This window comes from Podarcis cretensis (assembly GCF_951804945.1).
Source record: "Podarcis cretensis genome assembly, chromosome: 4".
In the NCBI taxonomy this organism is placed as follows: domain Eukaryota; kingdom Metazoa; phylum Chordata; class Lepidosauria; order Squamata; family Lacertidae; genus Podarcis; species Podarcis cretensis.
The window spans coordinates 39,071,920-39,095,626 of NC_137173.1; the positions used below are offsets into that span (position 1 = coordinate 39,071,920).

At 42.8% G+C, this 23,707-nt stretch overlaps 1 protein-coding gene across 7 annotated transcripts in view; it reads left to right on the forward strand.

Moving 5' to 3' along the window:
- The window catches only part of PHLDB2 (pleckstrin homology like domain family B member 2), a 76,103-nt gene that overhangs the window by 9,127 nt on the left and 43,269 nt on the right, over nucleotides 1-23,707 (forward strand). For all 7 annotated transcript variants that reach the window (XM_079974333.1, XM_079974334.1, XM_079974336.1 and 4 more), the window contains exons 2-3: nucleotides 8,564-8,662; nucleotides 12,623-13,959. In XM_079974333.1, the coding sequence (XP_079830459.1) occupies nucleotides 8,617-8,662; nucleotides 12,623-13,959 (1,383 nt within the window). In that variant the 5' untranslated portion in view covers nucleotides 8,564-8,616. The remainder of the gene's footprint in view (nucleotides 1-8,563; nucleotides 8,663-12,622; nucleotides 13,960-23,707) is intronic.

Below are 23,707 nucleotides of genomic sequence, written 5' to 3' on the forward strand. Positions count from 1 at the left end.
GCAATATCAGCACTCTACTTATAGACTTTTTGGGGTGTGAATGGCACCCCGAAACAGATCACGTTCGTAAGTAGAGGTACCACTGTATGTGAAATTAGAAATTTTTACCCCAATGTGTATTACTTGACACTTCTTTCATTGAGTTTGCCATTTTCATACACCTTAATGCAGTTTGGATACACCCTTCGGAAACTCCCCATGACCCAACCCTCCTTTAACCACCTCAAATAATGTGGTATAATCAGCAAACTTGGCCAGCTTACTTCTGACTCCAGGTCATTTTATGAACAAGTTAAAAAGCACAGATCCCAGTCCTGATTCTGGGGGGACTCTGGTTTTTTGTTTTTTGTTAATATTTCCTTTGTGAAAACAGTTCATTTCTTCTTCTGCCTCCTTATATCATGACTGCTCTAGCAGTCTTTGGTGTCGTACTGTACCAAAAGCTTTTTGAAAGTCCAGATAACTTCATCCACATGCTTACTGAAAAAGCTAACTCCAAGAGGTTAGTTAGAAATGACAAATTTTTGGAGGCCATGCTGGCTCTTCATCAATATTTCTTCTTCTATGTGCTTTCCTACCAGTGTTCCTAGAACATACATTAAGTTAAGATAATTTCCCATATCCTCCCTGAATCCCTTATTTAAAATTGGTGTTATGTTGAACACTTCCTGGTGCTCGGATAAAGAAACCACTCTTAGGGACCAGTTACAGGGGGTCGGGAATTATTTTTGTTTCTTTTTTAAAAAGAGCAGCAATCACATATTTAAGTTCTTTAAGAGCTGTTGGGTGGATGCCATCTGGACCCTGCAATTTGTTCATTTTAAATCTGTGATGTGGCTGCTGTTTGCCTCAGTTCCTCAAACTCCCTCAGAAAGTCCCTTCAGCCACAGGATCTGCCCTCCATCTTCCAAAGTAGAATAAGACCTTAAATGGTAATAGTAGCTTTCAGATGTTTGTGTGTCTCAAACAACTTTATTTTCACCTGGAATGGTTTTGAAAAGAATAACGGTATTGGGACAATTAAGAAAAAAATGCAGTGTTTTAATAATAAATTGTTTGGCCATGAGAGAAATGCATAAAACAGGATCCACACAGATTTGATGCATTGCTTTGACTTTTTAAATGGCTCTGACAATGTTGTAAGTGTACTTCTCTGGGGGAAGGGTTAATCTGAAACATCTGGATCACCAAGGTTTTTCTTCTTCCTTTTTTTTTTTTTTTTTGCTGAAATACATATTGCTGGATGTGTCCTTAAACTCTCTCACTGCCAAATTCTCTCTTAGTTCAGGATTTCAGAACTTAGTAGCTGTCGAATGTGTCAAAACACAGCCTCTTAGTAAGTGATCTGTAGAACAGATGCCACAAATCAGTAGTCCTGAATCAGATTACAGATTTTGTAGTTGCAAATTTGGGACTCTCACCTTTCCCCCGCAACTTTAGAAAAGGGACCTTTGTTCTGCGTTATCATTCTGATCGCATGATTTGATTTTGATGGTAAATATGTGAAAACCTTGCGTGACGTTTCTGTGATCATTAAATTCATTTTGGGAGGCAGAAATCCATATTGTAATTAGACTTGTGAAATGTTCAGATGTGTGCCATATGGGGAATTTTTGGCCTTTCTGTCATCGTCAGCTCTTTCTGGCATCACAGTTGCATTTATTATGTTCTTTGCTTCTAAGGTATAAAACTTGGCTTTCTGCTGTTCGGATGTGAATATGCCGCATTTTGCTTATTAAGTGAAGATAAGGTTCCTTAGGGACGCGGGTGGCGTTGTGGGTAAAACCTCAGCGCCTAGGACTTGCTGATTGCATGGTCGGCGGTTCGAATCCCCGCGGCAGGGTGCGCTCCTGTCGTTTGGTCCCAGCGTCTGCCAACCTAGCAGTTCGAAAGCACCTCCGGGTGTAAGTAGATAAATAGGGACCGCTTACCAGCGGGAAGGTAAACGGCGTTCCGTGTGCTGTGCTGGCTCGCCAGATGCAGCTTGTCACGCTGGCCACATGACCCGGAAGTGTCTGCGGACAGCGCTGGCTCCCGGCCTATAGAGTGAGATGAGTGCACAACCCTAGAGTCTGGCAAGACTGGCCCGAACGGGCAGGGGTACCTTTACCTTTAAGGTTCCTAAGAAAAAGAAGTTTAATGAACTAAAAGTTTTGCAGAATACGGTATCAAATACACCATGATTCAAGGAGGGGCAGTAAATAGACCTGCATTGACACAACTGTTATTTTCACAGAGAAGTTCATTTCCCTTAAGTTCTGTTTTATAAAGCAGGGAGGGAAAACTTTCAGCCCTGCAGAAGTTGTTGGACTCTAAATCCCATCAGCCCCAGCCAGCATGGCCAACAGTCAGAGATGGGAGGAGCTGTTCAACAACATCAGGAGGGTCATACTTTACCATCCCTGTCATGAAATGTTTAGTTTCTCATTGAGGAAGGGTTTTTTTGTGTTGTGATTTTTGAGTCCGAGATCTAAAAGAAAAAGCAAAGAAGGCCCTTCAACATGATTTGTTGCTGCTTGCTTCCTCCAACCAAATTGTTGTCCATTCCCTCTTGACTGCATCTCCTACTCTTGAAAGAAAATAACTTCACAGCTACATATCACTTTCAGTACATATATATGAATTAAGAGTACAACTTAATGGCTTGGATCCTGAATTCCTTTCCATGGACCTAACAGGGCTGTGTTAACAGACTCTACGCATTTCTCTGTGTACCCTGAAAACATGAAACAGGGTTGGGGGAATCTTCTGAACAGAATGACATTATGTTATGGGGGTGCTTCAACAGAAATAGGTAATGGGGAGCATTCTCCTTTCACAAACAGAACTAATTCCACTTGCTCAACACTGAACGTCTGATCAGTGGCGTAGCGTGGGGGGTGCAGGGGGTGCCGGCCGCACCGGGCGCAACATCTGGGGGTTAGGGTTAGGGATAGGGTTAGGGGGCGCAAATCCAGGGTTAGGGGGCGCAAATTACTTGCCTTGCCCCGGGTGCTGACAACCCACGCTACGCCACTGCGTCTGATCCTATGATGCTAGTAATAATGTGAATTTTAAAGTTTTAATTTTGATTAATCGATGTTATCTTTCTCTCATTCTGCGAAGTATTTGTAACGAAACCCTTTCTTTCCCAACAATTCCTTTCCTTTCAGAGCACGAAGGAAATGGGTTGAGTTATGTTAGTTTTGTTCTCAGAGTGTTATTACTGTACTCACAGGTGTGAAGAGTGGGGAAGCTGAGGAGAGAAAATATGGATTTAACTTGTTTAAAATATCTTAAGCGTAGCTAAACCTTTAATTTAGCATAGCTAAACCTTGAATTATGGTGCTGGAGGAGACTCTTGAGAGTCCCATGGACTGCAAGAAGATCAAACCTATTCATTCTTAAGGAAATCAGCCCTAAGTGCTCATTGGAAGGACAGATCCTGAAGTTGAGGCTCCAGTACTTTAGCCTCCTCATGAGAAGACTCCCTGGGAAAAGACCCTGATGTTGGGAAAGATGGAGGGCACAAGGAGAAGGGGACGACAGAGGACGAGATGGTTGGACAGTGTTCTCGAAGCTACCAGCATGAGTCTGACCAAACTGCGGGAGGCAGTGGAAGACAGGAGTGCCCGGCGTGCTCTGGTTCATGGGGTCACGAAGAGTCGGACACGACTAAACAACTAAACAACTAAACAACAACAACAAACATTTAATGAGATTTTAAATCAAGGTTAAAAGCCAGTGTTGATCTGATACTGCAATCCAGACCCAGCTTTACACTCCTGTTGGCGTCTGCCTGCGACTCTGTTTGTGCGGAGCTCCCTATTCTGCATTGCTGCGGCAGGTAGAAGTTTCGTGGGTGGCATCTCACAGATGTGGTGAAATGTGGTCCTGAACAGACAGGTAGTGTCTTATACGGCACGGCGTGGGAAGTCAAACTAGGACTGAAGCACACGTAAGGTCTGCATTAATGCGTTTTGCTAGGGCTGCTGTATAATCAGTTTTGCAAAAAAAGGAGTTAACAATCCAGGGCAGTCCTTGGCATTCATGAAACAGCTGCTGCTGGTGGCCCTGACAGAGGGCATTCCCAGGCGCAGAGAGGCTGTGTTGGCCCAGGATCACATGACTGCATAGGCCTGGGTTCAGTTCCAGAGCCTGCTCTGGAATGGTGCATCAGTTTGCCTGCCCCTGACCTGTGTGAGTTGATGGGCTGCTAAGTCCTGCTGCCACTTGTCCAGAGTTCAAAATGTGCCCAAAGCAGCTGCTTTTTCTTTCAGACAAATTCTTAGTGAGGCTAAACTACTTCACATATTTTCTACATTGTACATTTACCTTCTGATTTTTAGTCAGGACAGATTAAGTCTTTTTTTTTTTTTTTTTTGCATCTCATGCACAGTTAATTTATTATGTGATTGGAATGATTTTGGTTTACTCAGCATGCTAGCATACTTGTCCAAATATAATGATGATTGTCCTTTTCCCTCTCAGATGAAAATGTTAGGGTTGAAAGCTGTCAAATGCTGTGAGGTAAACTGGTGCAGAAGCGATTTTTTAAAATATATATTTTTTAAAAGAGTATTTTGTGGAGAGGACCTTGTCAGTCAGAGGAAACATTGATACAAAATGGCAAGAGAGTACAAATAATAAAACCGTTGTATGGAGTTTTCTGCTTTTGATTTTTAGAGGGCTCCATTTGGAGAAATATCTAACAATAAATGCTATACAAAATAAGATCCTGCATTTTTAACAGAGGGATGAGTAACATTTGATATCTTGCCTGTTTTTAGCAATATTTCTTTATTTTTTTCATAATATAATGTTTCAAGAGTAACACATGAAATGATTTAAACAGAAAATGTTACCAGCAGGAGCTAAAACAAAACAAAAAAAAGGATAATAAAATGTTCCACAAATCTATTGACAAGCTGGAATGTGTTCAGAAGAGGATGACCAAGATGATCAAGGGATTGGAAGCTAAGCCTTATGAGGAACGGTTGAGACAGTTGGGTATGTTTAGTGGGCTAAGAGAAGACTGAGAGGACATATTATAGTTGTCTTTGGATACTTGAAGACCACAGGAGTGATGGGGGGACATTTCTGCCTAAGAGCAATAACACATTATCAAGTCCTGTCACTCTGGGGAAGTGGAAGTGTAGAAGGCGGAAGGAACTCCCCAAGTTGGCCATTGTGTGGTATTCAGTATTATTCGGTGTAGACGCAATGAAATTAATGAACATGACTAAGTTAGATACATTGATTTCAGTGAGTCAACTCTTAAGAAAAATCTTAGCTGAAGGTATTTTGAAATACCTTTTCAAAAAGGTAGAGAGAGAGGGGGGCACCACTGCAGCCCTTTGGCCACCTTATGTATATTTATTTTATTTTTAAAAAACAAATTTTGCTTTTGTGTTTCCCTATGTATTTTAAGCATATGCCATTAGAAATCTGCACAGAAGCAGGAAGAGGCACACTGGACTTTAATGGGTCCATTCATTTCTAGTGCTCAGTGATCACCCCCCGCTTTTTTTAGCGGGTGGAGAACGTTCCACTGAAGCTTTCATACTGGAAACAGTTCCATTGGGCCTCATTGGCTTACTTGTCTGACCCTAAACTCCCTATTTTTGCATGCCACATTTTGAGATTCCTAAATAAGAACACAAGAACTTGATATTACCTTATAGAGAGCTAGGCCTTCAGTCCATGCAGCTCAATCCATTGTCTACCCTGACTTGTAGCAGCTATTCAGGGTTTCAGACAAGGAAACTGATGAATCTGGGATCTTGAGTTATGGCACTTCCCTATACAGTAGTACCTCAGGTTAAGAACTTAATTTGTTCTGGAGGCCTGTTCTTAACCTGAAACTGTTCTTAACCTGAAGCACCACTTTAACTAATGGGGCCTCCTGCTGCTGCCGTGCCGCCGGAGCACAATTTCTGTTCTCACCCTGAAGCAAAGTTCTTAACCTGAAGCACTATTTCTGGGTTAGCTGAGTCTGTAAGCTGAAGCGTCTGTAAGCTGAAGTGTATGTAACCCAAGATATCACCGTATTAACCTTCTACCAGATTTTTCTCACCTATCATCTCTCTATAGCAAGCATAATACAGTCGTACCTTGGAAGTCAAACGGAATCAGTTCCAGAAGTCCGTTCGACTTCCAAAACGTTCAGAAACCAAAGCGCCACTTCTGATTGGCTGCATCCAATCGGAAGCTGCGGAAGCCCCATCAGACATTCGGCTTCCAAAATAACATTTACAAACTGAACAATCATTTCCGAGTTTGTGGCATTCAGGAGCCAAAATGTCCGAGTTCCAGAGCATTCGGGATCCAAGGTATATATTTGAAAAGCAAAAACAAATGTTAAACCTTCAGGGTTTATCCAGAAAGTTACTTGCTGTTTACCAGCTTTATTTTAGCTTGTTTCTAAACCCTTTACTGCTTGCTTGTGGGTTAAAATATTTTATTTATTTATTTTTGCTCATAGAAGGCAATAGAAACTGTAAGCCTGGATTAAAAAAAAAATCTTTATTTTATTTTCTTTTGGTATTATTTCCTTAGACGCTTCAAAAGTGAATCATTCTCCCACTGTGTTTTCGACAACTTGGCTCATGGCTTCATTTTGATGGAAGATTGTTTGTGAAGGCAGAGCCGTTGGAATTAAAGTTTGTTCCCATTTTCTTATACCAATAATATTTGTGCGGCACCTTTGATCTTTCTTGAATGTTCTTCAAACATCCATGTCTTAAGAACCTGCATACAAGGCTGCTTGCCGAGATCAAAATATTTTTTATGCATGTCCTCAAATAGCTTGCCTGTGTGTGGTATGCCAGCGAAACGCAGTGAAGAAAATAAACGAGCTCTTCCTCATTATGATCCTTTCTGATTTTATTAAATATTTTCTTCCCACTCTTCTGCTTAATGATGAAGTACAAATTACCTTATTTGTGTCAGTTTTAAAGAAGTTATCTCCTGTGTGCCTTTTGGATGGGGCAGACTAAACGTGAATAAATATATGTTAAAAAAGAGATCTCTTAATGGTCTCTGGTGGAAAACGTGCTTAGGCAGTAGCTACATGAGTTGTGTCTGAGAACCACATTCCCTTTTGGAGCCAGTGTGGTGTAGTGGTTAAGAGCGGTGGACTCGTAATCTGGTGAACCGGGTTCGCTTCCCTGCACCTCCACATGCAGCTGCTGGGTAACCTTGGGCTAGTCACACTTCTCTGAAGTCTCTCAGCCCCACTCACCTCACAGAGTGTTTGTTGTGGTGGAGGAAGGGAAAGGAGAATGTTAGCCACTTTGAGACTCCGTAGGGTAGTGATAAAGTGGGATATCAAATCCAAACTCTTCTTCAGTCACCCGAGGTCCACATGCCAAGGGTAGGAGGGCCAGAGGAAAAAGGGAGCAGAGCAGTGCAAACAACTTTTACCTTTCTACAGTTGCCTAGTTTCTGCAAAACATAGGGTCATATAATCTTAGAGTTGGAAGAGATCCAAAAGTCATCTAGTCCAGGAATCTCAACTAAAGCATCCATGACAGTTGACCATCCAACCTCTGCTTAAAAATCTCCAAGGAAGTTTGTTTGTTTGTTTTTTTTTTTTAAAAAAGAGGTTGCACACCCCTCTCTAGCCTCCATCCAGGCAAGTATTATCATAGTTCAAGGACACATTTCTACCAGACAAAAACAATTCAGTGGAAAACATAGGTAGTTCTGGTCTGGAGGTAGGAATGTGGCCTGAGAAGAATTTCATGGGTGTGTGAGAGAGAAGGACCTTGGAGGGCTGCTTTTGGCCCCTCAGCCTGAGGTTCCCCACCCCTGGTATAACTGAGTAGAAAGCATTGTTGGCATCCATCTCTCTCTAGAGACAATGGAGGGTGCTTCTGGGGGTGAAGTCAAACTGCTGTGTTAGCAGCACCGAAGTGACCTCCCTGGATGCACAGACCTGTGTATGGAAGTCCTGGGCTGCCCTAATGACAGGACCCCCTCCTCTCGGACTCACTGATGTGGTCCAAAGGAAAGCACAGCAGTTGGTTTGGCACCAGCTTGGGTGTGGCCACTGTCACATGCTGACAGCTTCTAAGAGCCCCAGGTCAGAGCCCCTCCATTTATGTCACTGAAGGGGACCAAACAGCATATGCAAGAGGAATGACTATGTGGATCGACTCTTTCTGTCACCATGAATGTGACTGGTGACACATACGTGTCCTCCGAATGCAGAATGGAGAGAATGGGGTACTTTGGAGGACATTGTTTGAATGTTAAAATCTTTGACACATATCAGTGAAATGTCTATTCAGGGCGTGTGTTTATCCTTTGACCCCACAGAGCTAATCTTTTTCTTTATTTGGCTGTTGCTTTGGGGTCTCTTCCTTTCTGTTCTGTCCCCAGCCCACTCCCTCCTTCTGTTTCTGTCTTATTCAGATTTTTTATGTGTAACTTGTTTTTGGATTTTACGCTTATCAGTTGTGCTGCAGATCTGCTTAGTTTCAAATGGCAGGTATAATGCTTCAACAAGTAAATCAGTTTATGTTTTCAAAGCATTACGATGATCGGTTTATTAAAGTAACACTCTTTGTTTTATTTACAGGTGTCAATATTTACGTGGCTCAGCCTGACCGCCTGCTCCTTCTGGCAAATGATATGATGTCAGATAGAAATAATCTCACTTACCAGAATCTTGGGACAGGTATGAGTTGTGTCATTTATATTTAGAAGGATGTTTACTTAACACAGGGGAGGAAGTGCTGCAGTGAATGGATTCTTTTTTGGCAGTGTGTGTACCCATGTTTTTTGAATGTGAGAGTCAGAGAGAAAGAGAGAGAATGGGAGGATGAGTGAGATGTGCTTTTGTGTGAGTGGAAATGAATTGATGTACACTTCAGGTTCTAGCCAAGCTCAGTTTTGGCTTCAGATCCACCTGCCACTGGCATATGCTTCTGTGAGGAAAATGTTCCCCACCTTGTCGTAACATTTAATGGTTCTGGTACTGTTTAAATGTTGATGCCCAACTCTGCTGTACAATTCTGTCTCCACCCCCATAATTCAGCCTAGACACTGAGGTCCAGCTCCGAGAGCCTTCTGGTGGTTCCCTCCCTGCGAGAATTGAGGTTGCAGGGAACCAGGCAGAAGGCCTTCTCCATGGTGGCACCCACCCTGTGGAACACCCTCCCATCTGATGTCAGGGAAATAAACAACTATCTGATTTTTAGAAGACATCTAAAGGCAGCCCTGTTTAAGGAAGTTTTTAATGTTTGATGTTTTTATATTCTCTTGCAAGCCACCCAGAGTGGCTGGGGAAAACTAGCCAGATGGGCGGGGTAGAAATAATAAATTCTTTTTCTTCAGGTTACTTCAGTAATTCACAAAATAAACCTTCACATGCTTTTTCAAAAGCGAGTCTTGTATGCTCTGTGGGGCTTATTCCTCAGTAGATGTGTTTAGTATTGCAACCTCACATATGCAACTGTGGTCTGCTACAGGCAAACAAGTTTCATTTCGTTAGTCTTTCTGATCAGTAATGCTGAGTCTCCCAATTAGCTACCTATTTTAAGAAACCGGACAAGTAGGAAAAAGACAATGTATCCATATACCTTTAACTAGCAAATCCAGCCTATACAGATGAGACAGGCACTCTGTAATGAAAGCTAATCAATTTCAACTCTGGCTGACCTTCAGCTGGAAAAGGTTCTTCTTGCACCTATGAAAACAAACTGTTTTATCTGTGCTACGTTGGGAGTGCCAATAAAACCATCTCAGAAGTCATACTTCAGCAGGGAACTCCATATCAGAAACAGCTTAAATGGAGTCTAAATTTAAAAATAAATGTAGATATGTGATCAGTGTGGTAAGGAGAAATGTGCACGTATTAACAGGAAATATTGCATTAACTTTCTGTGTTCCTAAATCGTCTTGAAAAATACATAGCGTTTAGCTGGAACCAAATCTCAGTCCCACAAACCTGTTTTGGCTACCTTAGTTCAGCTCTGGAACAAATGATGTGCTTTTCTGAACATATATTTTACCATCTACCACATTTGAGGTTAAGGGGGAGAGTTTTCCATTTCAGGGCAATTTTCCAGATCTTTATGGGTTTGCTGGCATGTTTGTCAAAGTTAAGTCTGCGGTTGGTCAAGAAGGGAAGTAGCAGAAACTTTCTTAGGCAATGGGCATCTGGTTGTGGATTGCTGGGATATTAAACATCCAGGTTCCAGTCCTTAGGTGGCTGGTATGTGAAGCTGCACATAATAACTCTAGCAGTTGAATCCAATTGTTCTTGTGCGTGTTGGGTGGAGTAATGGAAGATACTTGCCAATGAATAAATTTTTCCATGTGCTTTGACTCCCTTTCACAGATGGATAGTGTTTTGTATCACCACTGATAAATTTAAACTGTGTTTGACAAAAACTTTCAGGGGTTCAGGGGAAAGTGCTGTGTGTTTTGTTAACTTGAAAACCTGGGTCCTTCCATCTAAGATTACAGGCCATGCTTAGGCAAAACAAATAGGTTCCTTCATAGCTGGAAAACAGAAATAAAGAGAAACAAAGCAATTTTATACAAACCGAACTGGAGATTAGTTTTAGGTGGTTTATTAGGTTAAAAAAAAGTAATAAGCTTCAGCTCTGTTTATACAGAAACTTCTTATACCAAGGAACCTGTCTGCTTTTGCTATTGATGGAGACCGAGACCTGGGGAATAGGAATTTTAAAATATATTTTCAAAATATGTAAAAACGTATACAGTGGTACCTTGGTTCTCAAACTTTAACCGTTCCAAAACCAAAGCGTTTCAAAAACAAAGTGTTCCAAAACCAATTTAACATGAATTTTACTATCTAACGAGACCATTGATTCATAAAATGGAAACAATAAACAATGTACTGCAGTTTCACAATCAATCGATCAGTAGCTGAACTGGGTTCCACACAGTCACACACAAAAAAGAGCCGCAAAAAACCCCCGCAAAATAAATAGCAAAAACAGACAGACCTCAGCGTAACACTCAAAATAGAAGTGTGGCACTCGAAATGGAGCATGTTTGGCTTCCGAAAAAAGTTCACAAACCGGAACACTTACTTCCGGGTTTGCAGTGTTTGGGTTCCAAGTTGTTTGCGTACCAAGGCGTTTGAGAACCAAGGTACCACTGTATGCATCTTTGTCCCTGCAATACTATGAGGCAGTCCTAGATGCATCTGAAATGTGCATAGCACCTAATCTAAGCCTGTTGCCCCCTCACACAGCACATTTAAAACCAAGATGTGTTCCCATCAAATCTGCTGTGGGTTTTTCCACACATACATCCAAGCAGATTTGGGGGTGGTGTGAAGGGGGAAGAGAGGGAGGGGAATTCAATCCCTGTGTTGATTTAGTTGGAAAGAGCCCTATATTTTGAAATTAATCTCATGGCTTCCATCAGGATTCTAGACATGAGACTCCTGCCCAGGTAAATGTACTTAGGATCTTAGTCTTAGCCTAATGTGTCTCCTAGAATTGTCTGGGATTCTAACCCTTCTCAGGCATAACTAATTCTGTGTTTTTCGAGAACTAGCTGCTGCCCATGCCTGATAAAGGCAGGATTGCACTACGTAGTTCCTGTTGTACCGTTTATTAGAAATGACATCCCATTAGGTATGAGAAACTTTGAGACTTCAGGTTGGATTTTGCTTCTTGGCAGGCAGGTGCAAAATAAAATACTTCTCCATGATAGTATTTTGATTGGAACTGTATTCATATTATAAAACATGAGTTTTTGTTCGAAGTCAGTTTGCCAGCTTACTAAAACTGCCAGCTGAATCCAGAGAGTTTTGGAAAAGGAACAGCATAAATTGTGAATCATGCTACTATGACCTTTGCCAATAATCCCATATAATTGCACTATCTCGGCAAGATGAGAGACCTCATTAGGGGAGGGTATAAAGTGATTAGAGTGTTGGATTAAAACCTGGAAGACAAGGGTTCAAATCCCACCTCGGCCAGGAAGCTTGCTGGACCAGTCACTTTTTCTCAATCTAACCTACATTTCAGGGTTGTTGTGAGGAAAAAATTGAAGCTGGGAGAACCCATGTACACTCCCTTTTGCTTTTTGGAGGAAAAGTGGAATATGAATGTAATAAATTTAATACTGTGGTCTGATCACCAAAGAAACTCTGGGTAATCTGGAAGATTTAGACAGGCCAATGGTACCTGTGACCCAGCAAAGCCTAATGAAACTTACCACCCATATACAGTAGCCAGTGAGAGCTTTAACCACCCAGCCCTTGTGCCCCATTTTGGCAGGCAGCTAAAACAGGTTATTGTGTCCCTGGTGGGTCATTGTACATTGCTGATTTGGTAGAAACACATGCTGGGCAAGTCTGGTGTAGTTATTGCTTCCACTACATTAAGATAACCCTCTTCTCCACCTTGATTTTTCTTACAAGATGGTTATTTGAAACCTCCCCGGATTTTTATAAAGTATTTTGGAACACATTCCCTGAAAGTAACAATCATTATTGGATTATATGACCATATTTACTAGAAAGACATTATGGATTTCATGTGATGTGAGTTTCTGCACATGAATTGTAATCTGATTACAGGTTTAATGCCAAATAATTTACTTGCTGAAACTTTTTTCTTTTCATTCTCTTCCTCCCTCTGCCTTCTTTCAGATGCCAGTAAAATGATGGAAGAGTATGGTCACGTGCAAAACCAGGTGGAATTACAAAACCCCAATTTAGGGAAGGAGGGAGTGATGAATTCCCTTGAAAATGATCTCCAGGATATAATGGACAGGCTTAACCAGAAAAAAAATTCGCCGAGTCTGAGGTTCAAGGCAAACGGTGATTGTGCCGGTTCTTACTTAACACTCTCACAGCCGCTGCCACCCAAATCCAGCCCTGCGTCTAGCGTTAAGAGTATGCCGTCTGCTTCCAAGCTCCAAGGAAGCAAGCCATTGGCTTGTGAGAGCTCTTATCTTTCAGAAAAGAACATCTCTGGGAAACATCTGGGCTCCATTTCAGGCACGTCTCCATCCTTAAGTGGGTATAGCCTAGGGAAGAGAGACTTTGATATTTATGTTCCCAGAGAAAATGAGAAACAGTTTGGACATCTGGATAAGTTTCCCTACTCAAAGTATAGTCAGAAGAATAAATCTTACGATAGCGTCTACTTCCCAGGAGTGCTGGATGGGCGGAAAAATGCTGCGTCTCTTCTTGCCATGTGGAATGGAAGCTCAGGGAATGAGATAATTCTTTCGCCACTCGGATGCTCAGGAGCCGCTAGTATGCCTTCCAGCCCAAAGCAAGGCAGGAGGATGAATATTCAAGATCTCCTTTCACTTCAGACCAGACCAGCTAAACAGAAGGACCCAACCGTTGACATGTTGGGGTCTAGAACCAGGAAGTATTCTGGAGGCTCCCTGAGCCATATGGGAGTTTATAGCCGTTCTTTACCCAGGCTTTACAAATCATCAGAAAGCCAGCTGGTGCCGCTAAGTTTACCCCCAAGGAGCTCCCTTGGGAACACCAAAAGAAAAAAGATTGTGGAAAAAGATCTTCTACCTCAGAGTATACTGGATGCTGACAATTACCTTAACTTTTCTTCCTACACCTCAGGGGTTTTGCCGCATACGAACTTTGCATCTGAAACCAATTCCTATGTGAATTCAACTCTCAGTGTTCCTGCCAGCCCCCGCATAGCTCGGAAAATGCTCCTGGCTTCTTCTTCCCCATACGCGCCCGACGACTTTGACAGACTTGGACTCTCAGGGACCAGCCCAATCAATTCTTTCACCCCTGTGGATCCCGAGAGAGCGTTCCCTATCAGAAGGAAAGTTTCCAGCAGTTCCATGGAGTTCGAGGAAATGGAGCTGGAAAGCCTCAGGCAGACCCCTTCCGTCCGGGAGCGAAAGAATAGCATTAGTTCTGTTTCCGGAAGGGATGACCTCATGGATTACCACCGAAGGCAGAGGGAAGAAAGGCTGAAAGAACAGGAGATGGAACGACTGGTAATGATACTTTCTGGTTAATTTTTAACAAGACGTTCTGCTTCCAAGCCTTTGCCCACGTTAAAATTATTAAGTTGTGTCTGTGTGTGTGTGTGTGTATGTGTGTGCACGCGCACGCACACACACACTGCTGTTGTGTTTTCAGATTTGGGTGTTTGACCTTGTACATGGGTGAGACAGTGTTTACTCTGTCAACCTCTGAAGTCAATTGGCCATGTAGTGTCCTGCCTTGAAATCTGGGCGGTCTAATGAAATCATATGTAGGAAATTGATAGGAATTTCAGCCATTCATCCTGCGTGTTCTGCCAAAATGACCATATACTTAAAACCCACAAATTATAGGCTGCAAAGATACAGCACTTAAAGAAAAAAAGTTGATGTCATTGTTTTGTGGTGGCTGGGTAAGTAACTCATGTCTCCAGCCTAAGCTGTTTGGAGGCATTCTTGTATGCATTTTGTTGAAGGGAGCAAACTGGAAAATTTTGTGACAGCATGCAGACCAGAGTATGGTCTGAAGGCATGTGATGGCACCACCTTGTGGGTGGCACTGTGGTCCAAACCACTGAGCCTCTTGGGCTTGTTGATCAGAAGGTCAACAGTTCAAATCCCCACGATGGGGTGAGCTCGTGTTGCTCTGTCCCAGCTCCTGCTAACCTAGCAGTTCAAAAACACACCAGTGCAAGTAGATAAATAGGTACCACTGCGGTGGAAAGGTAAATGGCATTTCCTTGTGTTCTGGCTTCTGTCACAGTGTTCTGTTGCGCCAGAAGTGGTTTAGTCCTACTGGCCACATGACCTGGAAAGCTGTCTGCCTGAAAGCGAGATGAGCGCCGCAACCCCATAGTCGCCTTTGACTGGGCTTAAACGTCCGGGGGTCCTTTACCTTTTACCTGCTGAAGCTAAACAGGTCTGGGTGGGTGGCCACCTGGGAACCAAATGTACGCTGCCTCAGATTCTATATCAGAAGAAAGGCTAAATGTAAATGCAAGGAAATAAATAAATAGATTGTTCAGTCGTAGCATATTTCCATTTGGGGGTATCATAGCTTGTGCCAGGCAGCTTTAAAAAATGGTGAGATAGCACAGGACTAACCTTCAAAGCACTTTTCCCCCAGGGAGAGTTCACACATGCATGTTCATCACTGCATGACTTGCAGTAAGTATCAAGTGGTGACTTGAATGTGTGAACGACCCATTCCATAGAAAACAGAGTACCTCAAATAAGAGTGGGCTTCATATATGCAGCTGCAAGTCATCAAGCCCATAAGTGATGAGAAATCTAACAATGTGTGTGCATTCTGCACTGGCTCTAAGCCTCTTGTCATTGGTTTGCAACAGTCAGCAAGTATTCTGGTGGTTCCTGTTCCTAGTGCGTTCTGCTTGAAGGATGGAATGTGCAGAGAAACATGTTTCAGAGGCATAGTGGGACATTAGAGAGTCATACTAGGTGCCCTGTGGCCCCACATGATAGAGGATACTTCAGTGCTGATGTGGGTATACAGAGCTAAAAAGAGAAATATCTTAATGAGAGATTTGGAGGAAACAGTAATTATACCCTTGTGAAAGCTTGAGGAATAGTACTTATCATAAAGATAAAATGACAAAATATTTGTTTCTGATTCTGTTTGGCTGTTGTTTCCCTTGCAGCAGCACTTTCTTCTCCCTTTTAACAGCTTTCATCCTGTAATAGGATGTAGGCCTGCTGGTTTGTGACATGTGGAAAGAGCCTCGGTGTTTACATATGAAGGAATTTCCTCCCACTTAATTTAGTTTTCCATTTTTAGCTTTCTAGAAGGGTAATTGTCTTTCAAGTTGGCCACTCAGAGGGTTGGGATTGGGGACTTTGTGTTCAAACCTTTGAAGGACGTTAAGAACCAACAATAACAGCTCTGGAAGGAAGCGTGTATTTGTCCGGCAGGTCCCTTCCATCCTTGGCTTAATGCTTTTTTCAAAAGGTCGGCTGTTCTGCAGCTGTAATTGTACTATCCTTCAAAGGAGCCTCTTGGTGTTGTGCTTAGTTACAGGGCAAGCTGTGATGCCAGACTCGATCTGCGTTTCTGCCCTGTGTGTGGAGAATCAAGCAAAGAACAATCTAGATCCATTTCCAGTGGATAAATAAGAAGCTAGTTTTAGCATCTTCTTCTCCTTACTTTTTTTTTTAAAAAAGTGTTCAGCATTAATTATTCTCAGACCACAATAATTTATTCTGTTTTCCTGAGAACTCATTCAAATGCACTAGTAGGGATGTTACATTTCCAGGAACCTTGTAACTATGCCATGGAGGATTCCCTGCCTCTTCAGAAAAACCAATGAAATAATATGCAATATTAGTGTCTCACTTTGAGGCTACAATCTTAGGTCCAATTTATGTGGGAGTAAGTCCCACTGAAGCAAATGGGAAATACTTCTGAGTTGGTATGTATAGGATTTCTCTGCAAGAACATAAAAAGTCCAACGTCTGGATATAATTCAGGGCTGCTTATTTGATAGTGACAGTGTGGGGTTGCTGGCTTTTTGGGTGGCGCTGTGGTCTAAACCACAGAGCCTAGGGCTTGCCAGTCAGAAAGTTGGCGGTTCAAATCCCCGCGATGGGGTGAGCTCCTGTTGTTCGGTCCCTGCTCCTGCCCACCTAGCAGTTCGAAAGCACGTAAAAGTGCAAGTAGATAAATAGGTACTGCTCCTGCGGGAAGGTAAACGGCATTTCCGTGCGCTGCTCTGGTTCACCAGAAGCGGCTTAGTCCTGCTGGCCACATGACCAGGAAGCTGTACGCCGGCTCCCTTGGCCTATAGAGCGAGATGAGCGCGCAACCCCAGAGTCATCCACGACTAGACCTAACGGTCAGGGGTACCTTTACCTTTACTTTTACAGCACCAGAGGAGGAATTGTTTGACTCTTTCTCCTGCTCTATATTCCTGATCCAACTTACCCCCAATGCAGTACTAGGCCCCTGTGAGTTCCACTTCCAATGAGGCAGATAAATGACTAGCAAGCAGAGAAAATTCCAGCTTCTGGAATTGTGCATAGATCCTTTGTTTACCAAGCATAGATAAAACATAGATTTAACTCATAAAACCCGAAGTTCTTTCCATTTTCATAGCATGACTAGTTCCTTTCGAGAGCCAGTGTGGTGTAGTGGTTAAGAGCGGTGGACTCGTAATCTGGTGAACCGGGTTCGTGTCTCCGCTCCTCCACATGCAGCTGCTGGGTGACCTTGGGCCAGTCACACTTCTCTGAAGTCTCTCAGCCTCACTCACCTCACAGAGTGTTTGCTGTGGGGGAGGAAGGGAAAGGAGATTGTGAGCTGCTTTGAGACTCCTCAGGGTAGTGATAAAGCGGGATATCAAACCCAAACTCTTCTTCTTCTTCTTCCTTGTTGGCACATCAATTCAGGAACAGTAGTCAATATCAGAACTTGATGCTTGATCATGATACTGATCCCTTTAGCAAGTTAGCATATTTTTAGTAACATGGTTCTTCTGCGTGTCTGACAAGAGGCAGTGCTGAATCTTCTGGGATCTTTCAGCGACACGAGGCCAAATGATTTGGCCCAGTTGGTTAGCCTTTGCTTCTCTGTGTTCAAGCATTGGACTGTGGGATAGCTCAGCTGGTAAAGCAAGAGACTCTGAAAATCAGGGTCATGGGTTTGAACCCCACGTCAGGCAAAAAGATTCCCGCATTGCAGGGAAGTTAGACTGGAGGACCCTTGTGGTGCCTTTCAACTCTACAATTGTCTGGTTCTATTATTCTGTCTTGCTTTCATGCCTCAGGCTGCTGAGATGTTGAAGTTAGGGAATGGACTGCTGTAGAGAAATGGACAGCTCTGCCTCTGGTGTCCAAATTGAGTAAAACCAGTCTGCAGTTTAAGGACGTGCACAGTTTTGCCTCTAGATGGTGCTACTTAATTAAAAATTCTGTAATAGATACGCAAAAGCACACATAGGGTTGGTTTCAGTTGTTTCGCATCCCATCTCAGTGATTAAAATAGCAAAAAAGGTTATTTATGTATGCCACTACTGCAGCCCATGTTTTGTTAGCCCCCAAATGGAAAACAAGCGAGGTCCCAACCAAAGAAGAATGGCAACTTAAGTTGACAGAATATGCGTGGCTTGCAGACTTAAAGGTAAAGGTAAAGGTAAAGGTACCCCTGCCCGTACGGGCCAGTCTTGACAGACTCTGGGGTTGTGCGCCCATCTCACTTAAGAGGCCAGGGGCCAGCGCTGTCCGGAGACACTTCCGGGTCACGTGGCCAGCGTGACATCGCTGCTAGGTTGGCAGGCGCTGGGACCGAGCAGCGGGAGCGCACCCCGCCGCAGGGATTCGAACATACTCCTTATATAAAATGAATAAATTAATATTAACACTATATCTTCCAACTCTATGATTCTGTGATAGGGCGATGAACCTTTTTCAGCCCAAAGGTCACACTGACGGCCACACGTCTCTCTGTGGGCCACATGAACTAGCACATGTACACACACAGCACACTCACCAAACATGCAGGAACACAGCACCCCTTCATTCACACATGCAGATGCATAAACACATAATCAGCATTTCCAACCCTTTCCACTCTAATGCTTGGGGAGCGTGCCTTTTACTCTGCACAGAAAGCTACGTGCAACATGAAATGAACATGTCCACACATCCTCCACTCTAGCCTGAGGTACAGATGAAATACTGACTCTCTTAAGGAGCAGGCAGAGGGCTTTATCTCTCCTCTCAGTGCTGCAGTGCTGAGCACTGAGATCCTTCTGGCTGCTCTTTAGTTAGAAGATTTATGTCCAGGCATAGGCAACTCTGACCCTCCAGATGTTTTAGAACTACAATTCCCATCATCCTTAGCTAACAGGACCAGTGGTCAGGGATGATGGGAATTGTAGTCTCAAAACATCTGGAGGGCTGGAGTTTGCCTATGCCTGATTTATGTTCTGATCTTAGTGCTGCAGTGGATTTCATCTCCAGATCTCCAGGATCTGGATTGTTCTCTAAACATCAGAGAACTTCATATTCTGATCACTTGGACTGGAATGTATATATTAAATTTTTATTAAATTTTCTGTTTTACAATTTGGAATACTCATTTAAACATCCTTAAAATATCAATGACTTCCCTTCTTCTTTTTCCATGGTTCATTTTGCATACCATAAACCCCTGCATATTTAACATAAACTAAACCATTCCGTATTCCATTGTTACATCTATCAAAACTTATTTACACTGTTGAATTTATCTTAATGCTGCCAATGTTTTCAAGTGTACACCATTTCCCCCCATATATTCAATAAACATTTCCCAATCTTCTCTAAACATATGTTCTTATTCTCTTATTCTATATGTTAAGTCTGCAAGGGGGACGCAGGTGGCGCTGTGGGTTAAAGCCTCAGCGCCTAGGACTTGCCGATCGAAAGGTCGGCGGTTCGAATCCCTGCAGCGGGGTGCGCTCCCGCTGCTCGGTCCCAGCGCCTGCCAACCTAGCAGTTCGAAAGCACCTCCGGGTGCAAGTAGATAAATAGGGACCGCTTACTAGCGGGAAGGTAAACGGTGTTTCCGTGTGCGGCTCTGGCTCACCAGAGCAGCGATGTCACGCTGGCCACGTGACCCGGAAGTGTCTTCGGACAGCGCTGGCCCCCGGCCTCTTGAGTGAGATGGGTGCACAACCCCAGAGTCTGTCAAGACTGGCCCGTACGGGCAGGGGTACCTTTACCTTTACCTTTATGTTCTGATCTGTGCTACATCTTGATTAGACCCTTGAAGCAAAGCAAAGAGAATAGTAAGGTTTGCTCATCTCCTTGTATCACAAAGTTCTCAGGGCTACTTGCAACAATACAAAAAAGGGGGAAATATAGGAATTTGCACACACCAGGATGTAAGTGGTCACACACAAACAGGTAAAAAGCCCCATTCCCCAAAAACATCAGAAGGATCACTGTTAAAGCAACCATCACCAAGCAGCCAGAGAAAAAATTAAAATCCAATCCCTGGGAGTAGAGAAAAGTCTTGGCTGCTGGAGAGGCTGTTTCTGCATGCAAAATGGGGTTCTTATTTTGCTCTTTCTAGTGCAGTTTATCACTTTTCCTGCTTGCAAAAGGTCCAATAAGAAAAGTGACAGAAAATTGCACCGGAAAGTGCAGGATAACAGCTGTTGTCTCCCAGTGCCTCCCATATACCTTTGCACGAATGTTATCGGGATGAATGCTCAGTAACCTTTGTATGAACGCGTTAACATGAATGCTCAGTTGAAAAGCTGGTTAGGATTCTCCCTAGTCCTGGCACTAAAAAAGGAAGTAATGCTGCCACCTGGTGGTTTTTTCTGGGGAGAGCACTCCATAGTCAGGGACCTACAATTGAAAAGGTTCTCTTGTTCCCACCTTACTGCCAGAGAGGGTACTCAGAAGAGGGCCTCTGCTGATGACCTGAGGGTCATATGGGAAGAGAGTTTCCTTAGGGCGCTGAGCCACTGAAGTCTTCATAGATCAAAGCCAGTGCTTCTCAAGGAGACACTGATCACATTACTCTTATTATTGTGCTATTCAGGATGGTCTCAGAGGCCATTGGTTGTGCTGCTAGTGTGTGTATAATAATAATAATAATAATAATAATAATAATAATAATAATTTATAAATTAAAATCTTATTGTCATTTCACATAGCAGATGTGGGATTTGCTACCTTTGGGGTGATAGTGGTGAAATATAATAGGCAAAACAATGACACATTACCTAAACGGCCTTGGCCCAGTCTACCTGAAGGAGTGTCTTCACCCCCATCGTTCTGCCCAGTCACTGAGGTCCAGCTCCGAGGGCCTTCTGGCAGTTCCCTCACTGCGAGAAGCAAAGCTACAGGGAATCAGGCAGAGGGCCCTCTCGCTAGTGGCGCCCGCCCTGTGGAACACCCTCCCATCAGATGTCGAGGAAATAAACAGCTATCAGACTTTTAGAAGACAGTCCTGAAGGCAACCCCGTTTAGGGAAGTTTTTAATGACTGATGTTTTATTTTTATTATTTTTATTATTCATATTCTGTTGGAAGCTGCCCAGAGTGGCTGGGGAAACCCAGCTTGATGGGCAGGGTATAAATTATTATTATTGTTGTTATGATTATGATTATTCCTCTTAAATTAAATCCATATATTGAAATGCTGAATTATGAATGTGCCAAAAGCCTGGTTGATCTTAATATCCCCATAATCCCTATTGCGGGTTGTGGTTGAGAAGTAGTGACACCTTAAAGACAGCAAGTGAGTTCATGCCTGAGGTGAGATTTGACACAAAGATTCCTAGTTCACAGCTCTTACCTGTAGACTAGAAAACTCAGGAGGTAGGGAAGCTCCAATTTACATTTGCAATAACATATTGAATCTATGTAACACCCTAGAACGTAAGAGACAGCAGTACAAATGAAACAGGTGGAACTTGTAAGGGCTGGAGATATTCACGTCTGCTTTGCACTCTGTTCCACCTTAGCAGAACCATAGATTTCACCACAGATTTCTTTTGCGTGAAAAGGTGGTTGTGACCCTATTGTTGAACTATGAGGCAGAGGAGTTGCTAGAACCAAGGACACAGAACATCTTCTGTGGCCAGCCATGGACTAATAGTGTCAAAGCATAGGACCAGAACCCCTTTCCTCACCTGAAGGTAGCTCAATCACAGAAAATAGTGTGCGTTTTTCACAGTCTAATGGGAAGTACTTGGAACCTACTGAGATACTTTAACATCTTAGGTGGTATTCAACTGCATTTTACTCAGCTTAGATCTGTTGAAATTAATGAACCTCATTTAGTCATGTTCATTCATTTTAATGGGCCTACACTGAGTTATGCTTAGTTGAATACCACCCTCTCTAATAATCTCATTGTGTTTTTTCTGCTCTACCTAATTTCATGGTGGATTGTGCCCTTTGAATCTCCATAGAATAGGCAGTTGTCTTATAATGCGATGAGTGTCATATTTTGTGAAATATGCTGTGGTAATTAAAAAGAAACTGCGTGTGCACTGTTAATGCCTGTGAGTCTCCTGGTTGCCTCTCTGTTTTCCTGAGTTGCAAAAAGAAATTAAATTTATGGCATGAACAGAATGCAGGTGCAATGAAACCACGACTAGCTGGCAGCCAATAGGATGATGTGAACAGACAGCACAGAATAGCAGCCGACAGAACTTCCTGTGCATAAGCTTTCTCATACCACGTTGTGCAAGTCAAAATAGAAATGAAGCAATGCAACATAGTCTCCTATTACCTCTGTAGCGAAAGGAAGCTATGCTTGTTATTTAGGCATAGAGGCGTTCTTTCTTGCAAATATAGGCATTTAGGGGCTTGTAGTTTCTCGCTGAACCTACCTGTTTTCAGCTTTTCCAGATTTAAAATCCACATCTTGAGTTGTATGTTTGAAGTACCAGCAGTTGCATTCAGAAAGAAGATTTTCTCTGCATTCTCAGTGGTTGAGAATCAGTTCTTAAAATTGTGATATCCTCCATATTTTTTTCTGCATTTTGTAAATATAAAAAACACCCGTTCACCCTAAAGTTTGGTGCATTCTAGACTGTCTTGTCAGTTCTGGGTTGAGAGCAAAACTCAGCCCGTTGCATTTGAGAAAGGCTAAGGTGAACGGCAGCCACGCAGGCTTCCATTTGATATGTCCTGTCTTCCAAAGAGTGGGTGAGGAGAGACGCCAGTACAGACACATCCTGTTGCTCTGTGTGGGGGTGGAGTTTTGTTTATCCCAACCGTTGCCGTGAAGGTGTAGCAAAAGTGCCAGCACAGTAGCCTGTTGCAGCATCAAGGGATGGATAAATGTTCCTGGCCAGCAGTTAGACGATGCTTTCAGAAATGGGTTGGCTACTCAAAGAATACGGGTTTAAGAGGAAGAGAGAATATACGGGCTAAGCAAATGAAGAGGGAGCTGGAGGCTTGTGGAGAAAATGCATGGAGGGAACAAAGGAGTTTTGAGGTGCAAGGATTTTGTTGTCATTTTGTCTTTTCAGTTTACTGTCTTGAGAGAGGAGAAGAGGGGAAGTCAGGTTACAAGATAATTCAAGAATGCATTTGACTAGCTATGCTAGCTCAACTATACTGATATTTTCTCCATGACTAGAAGGTAGAATTCAGAAGCAAGTACAGAATTTTCTCATAATCTTATCTTTTTCGGGATAGCATTGGGCTCTTTTTTCATATACTTGCATGTTTTTCATGGATATGCAGAAAATCTTGATTTCACAAACTCTACTTGCCTTTCCCCTAAGATTTAAAAAAAGGGGGAGGAGGAATGAGTCCTTTCTATAACATTGTTAAGCATTCTTATTTATTTTTAAAACTATCTGTATACAACCCACTTGCAAATCACCTAGGGGGTACAGACACACTTATCCTGGAATAAATTCTATGAGACTTGTTCCTATATAGACATGCATCAGATTGTGCTGTAACATTGCAATCCTGTGCACATTTACTTGGGAGTAAGCTCTTTTGGACTCAGCAGGCCTTACAATCATAGGCTTGGACTGGATCTTATTTTTTGTGTCTATTCTTATGTTCAGTTTGCAGACAGATTGAAGTTGAGTACTCGGAATAAGGTTAAGGTTAAAGGAGCACTTCTGAATGCTGAAAATTAGGTAGCTGGCAGCTGAGACTCTAGTTGCCCTAGTTGTCATGTACAGTGCTTTTGCATGCAAGGTTAAGGCTACTGTAACATGTTTAACTTGCATCCTGAAGAACCATCCTTTAAAACTGACTTTATACTGTACCTGGAGGTA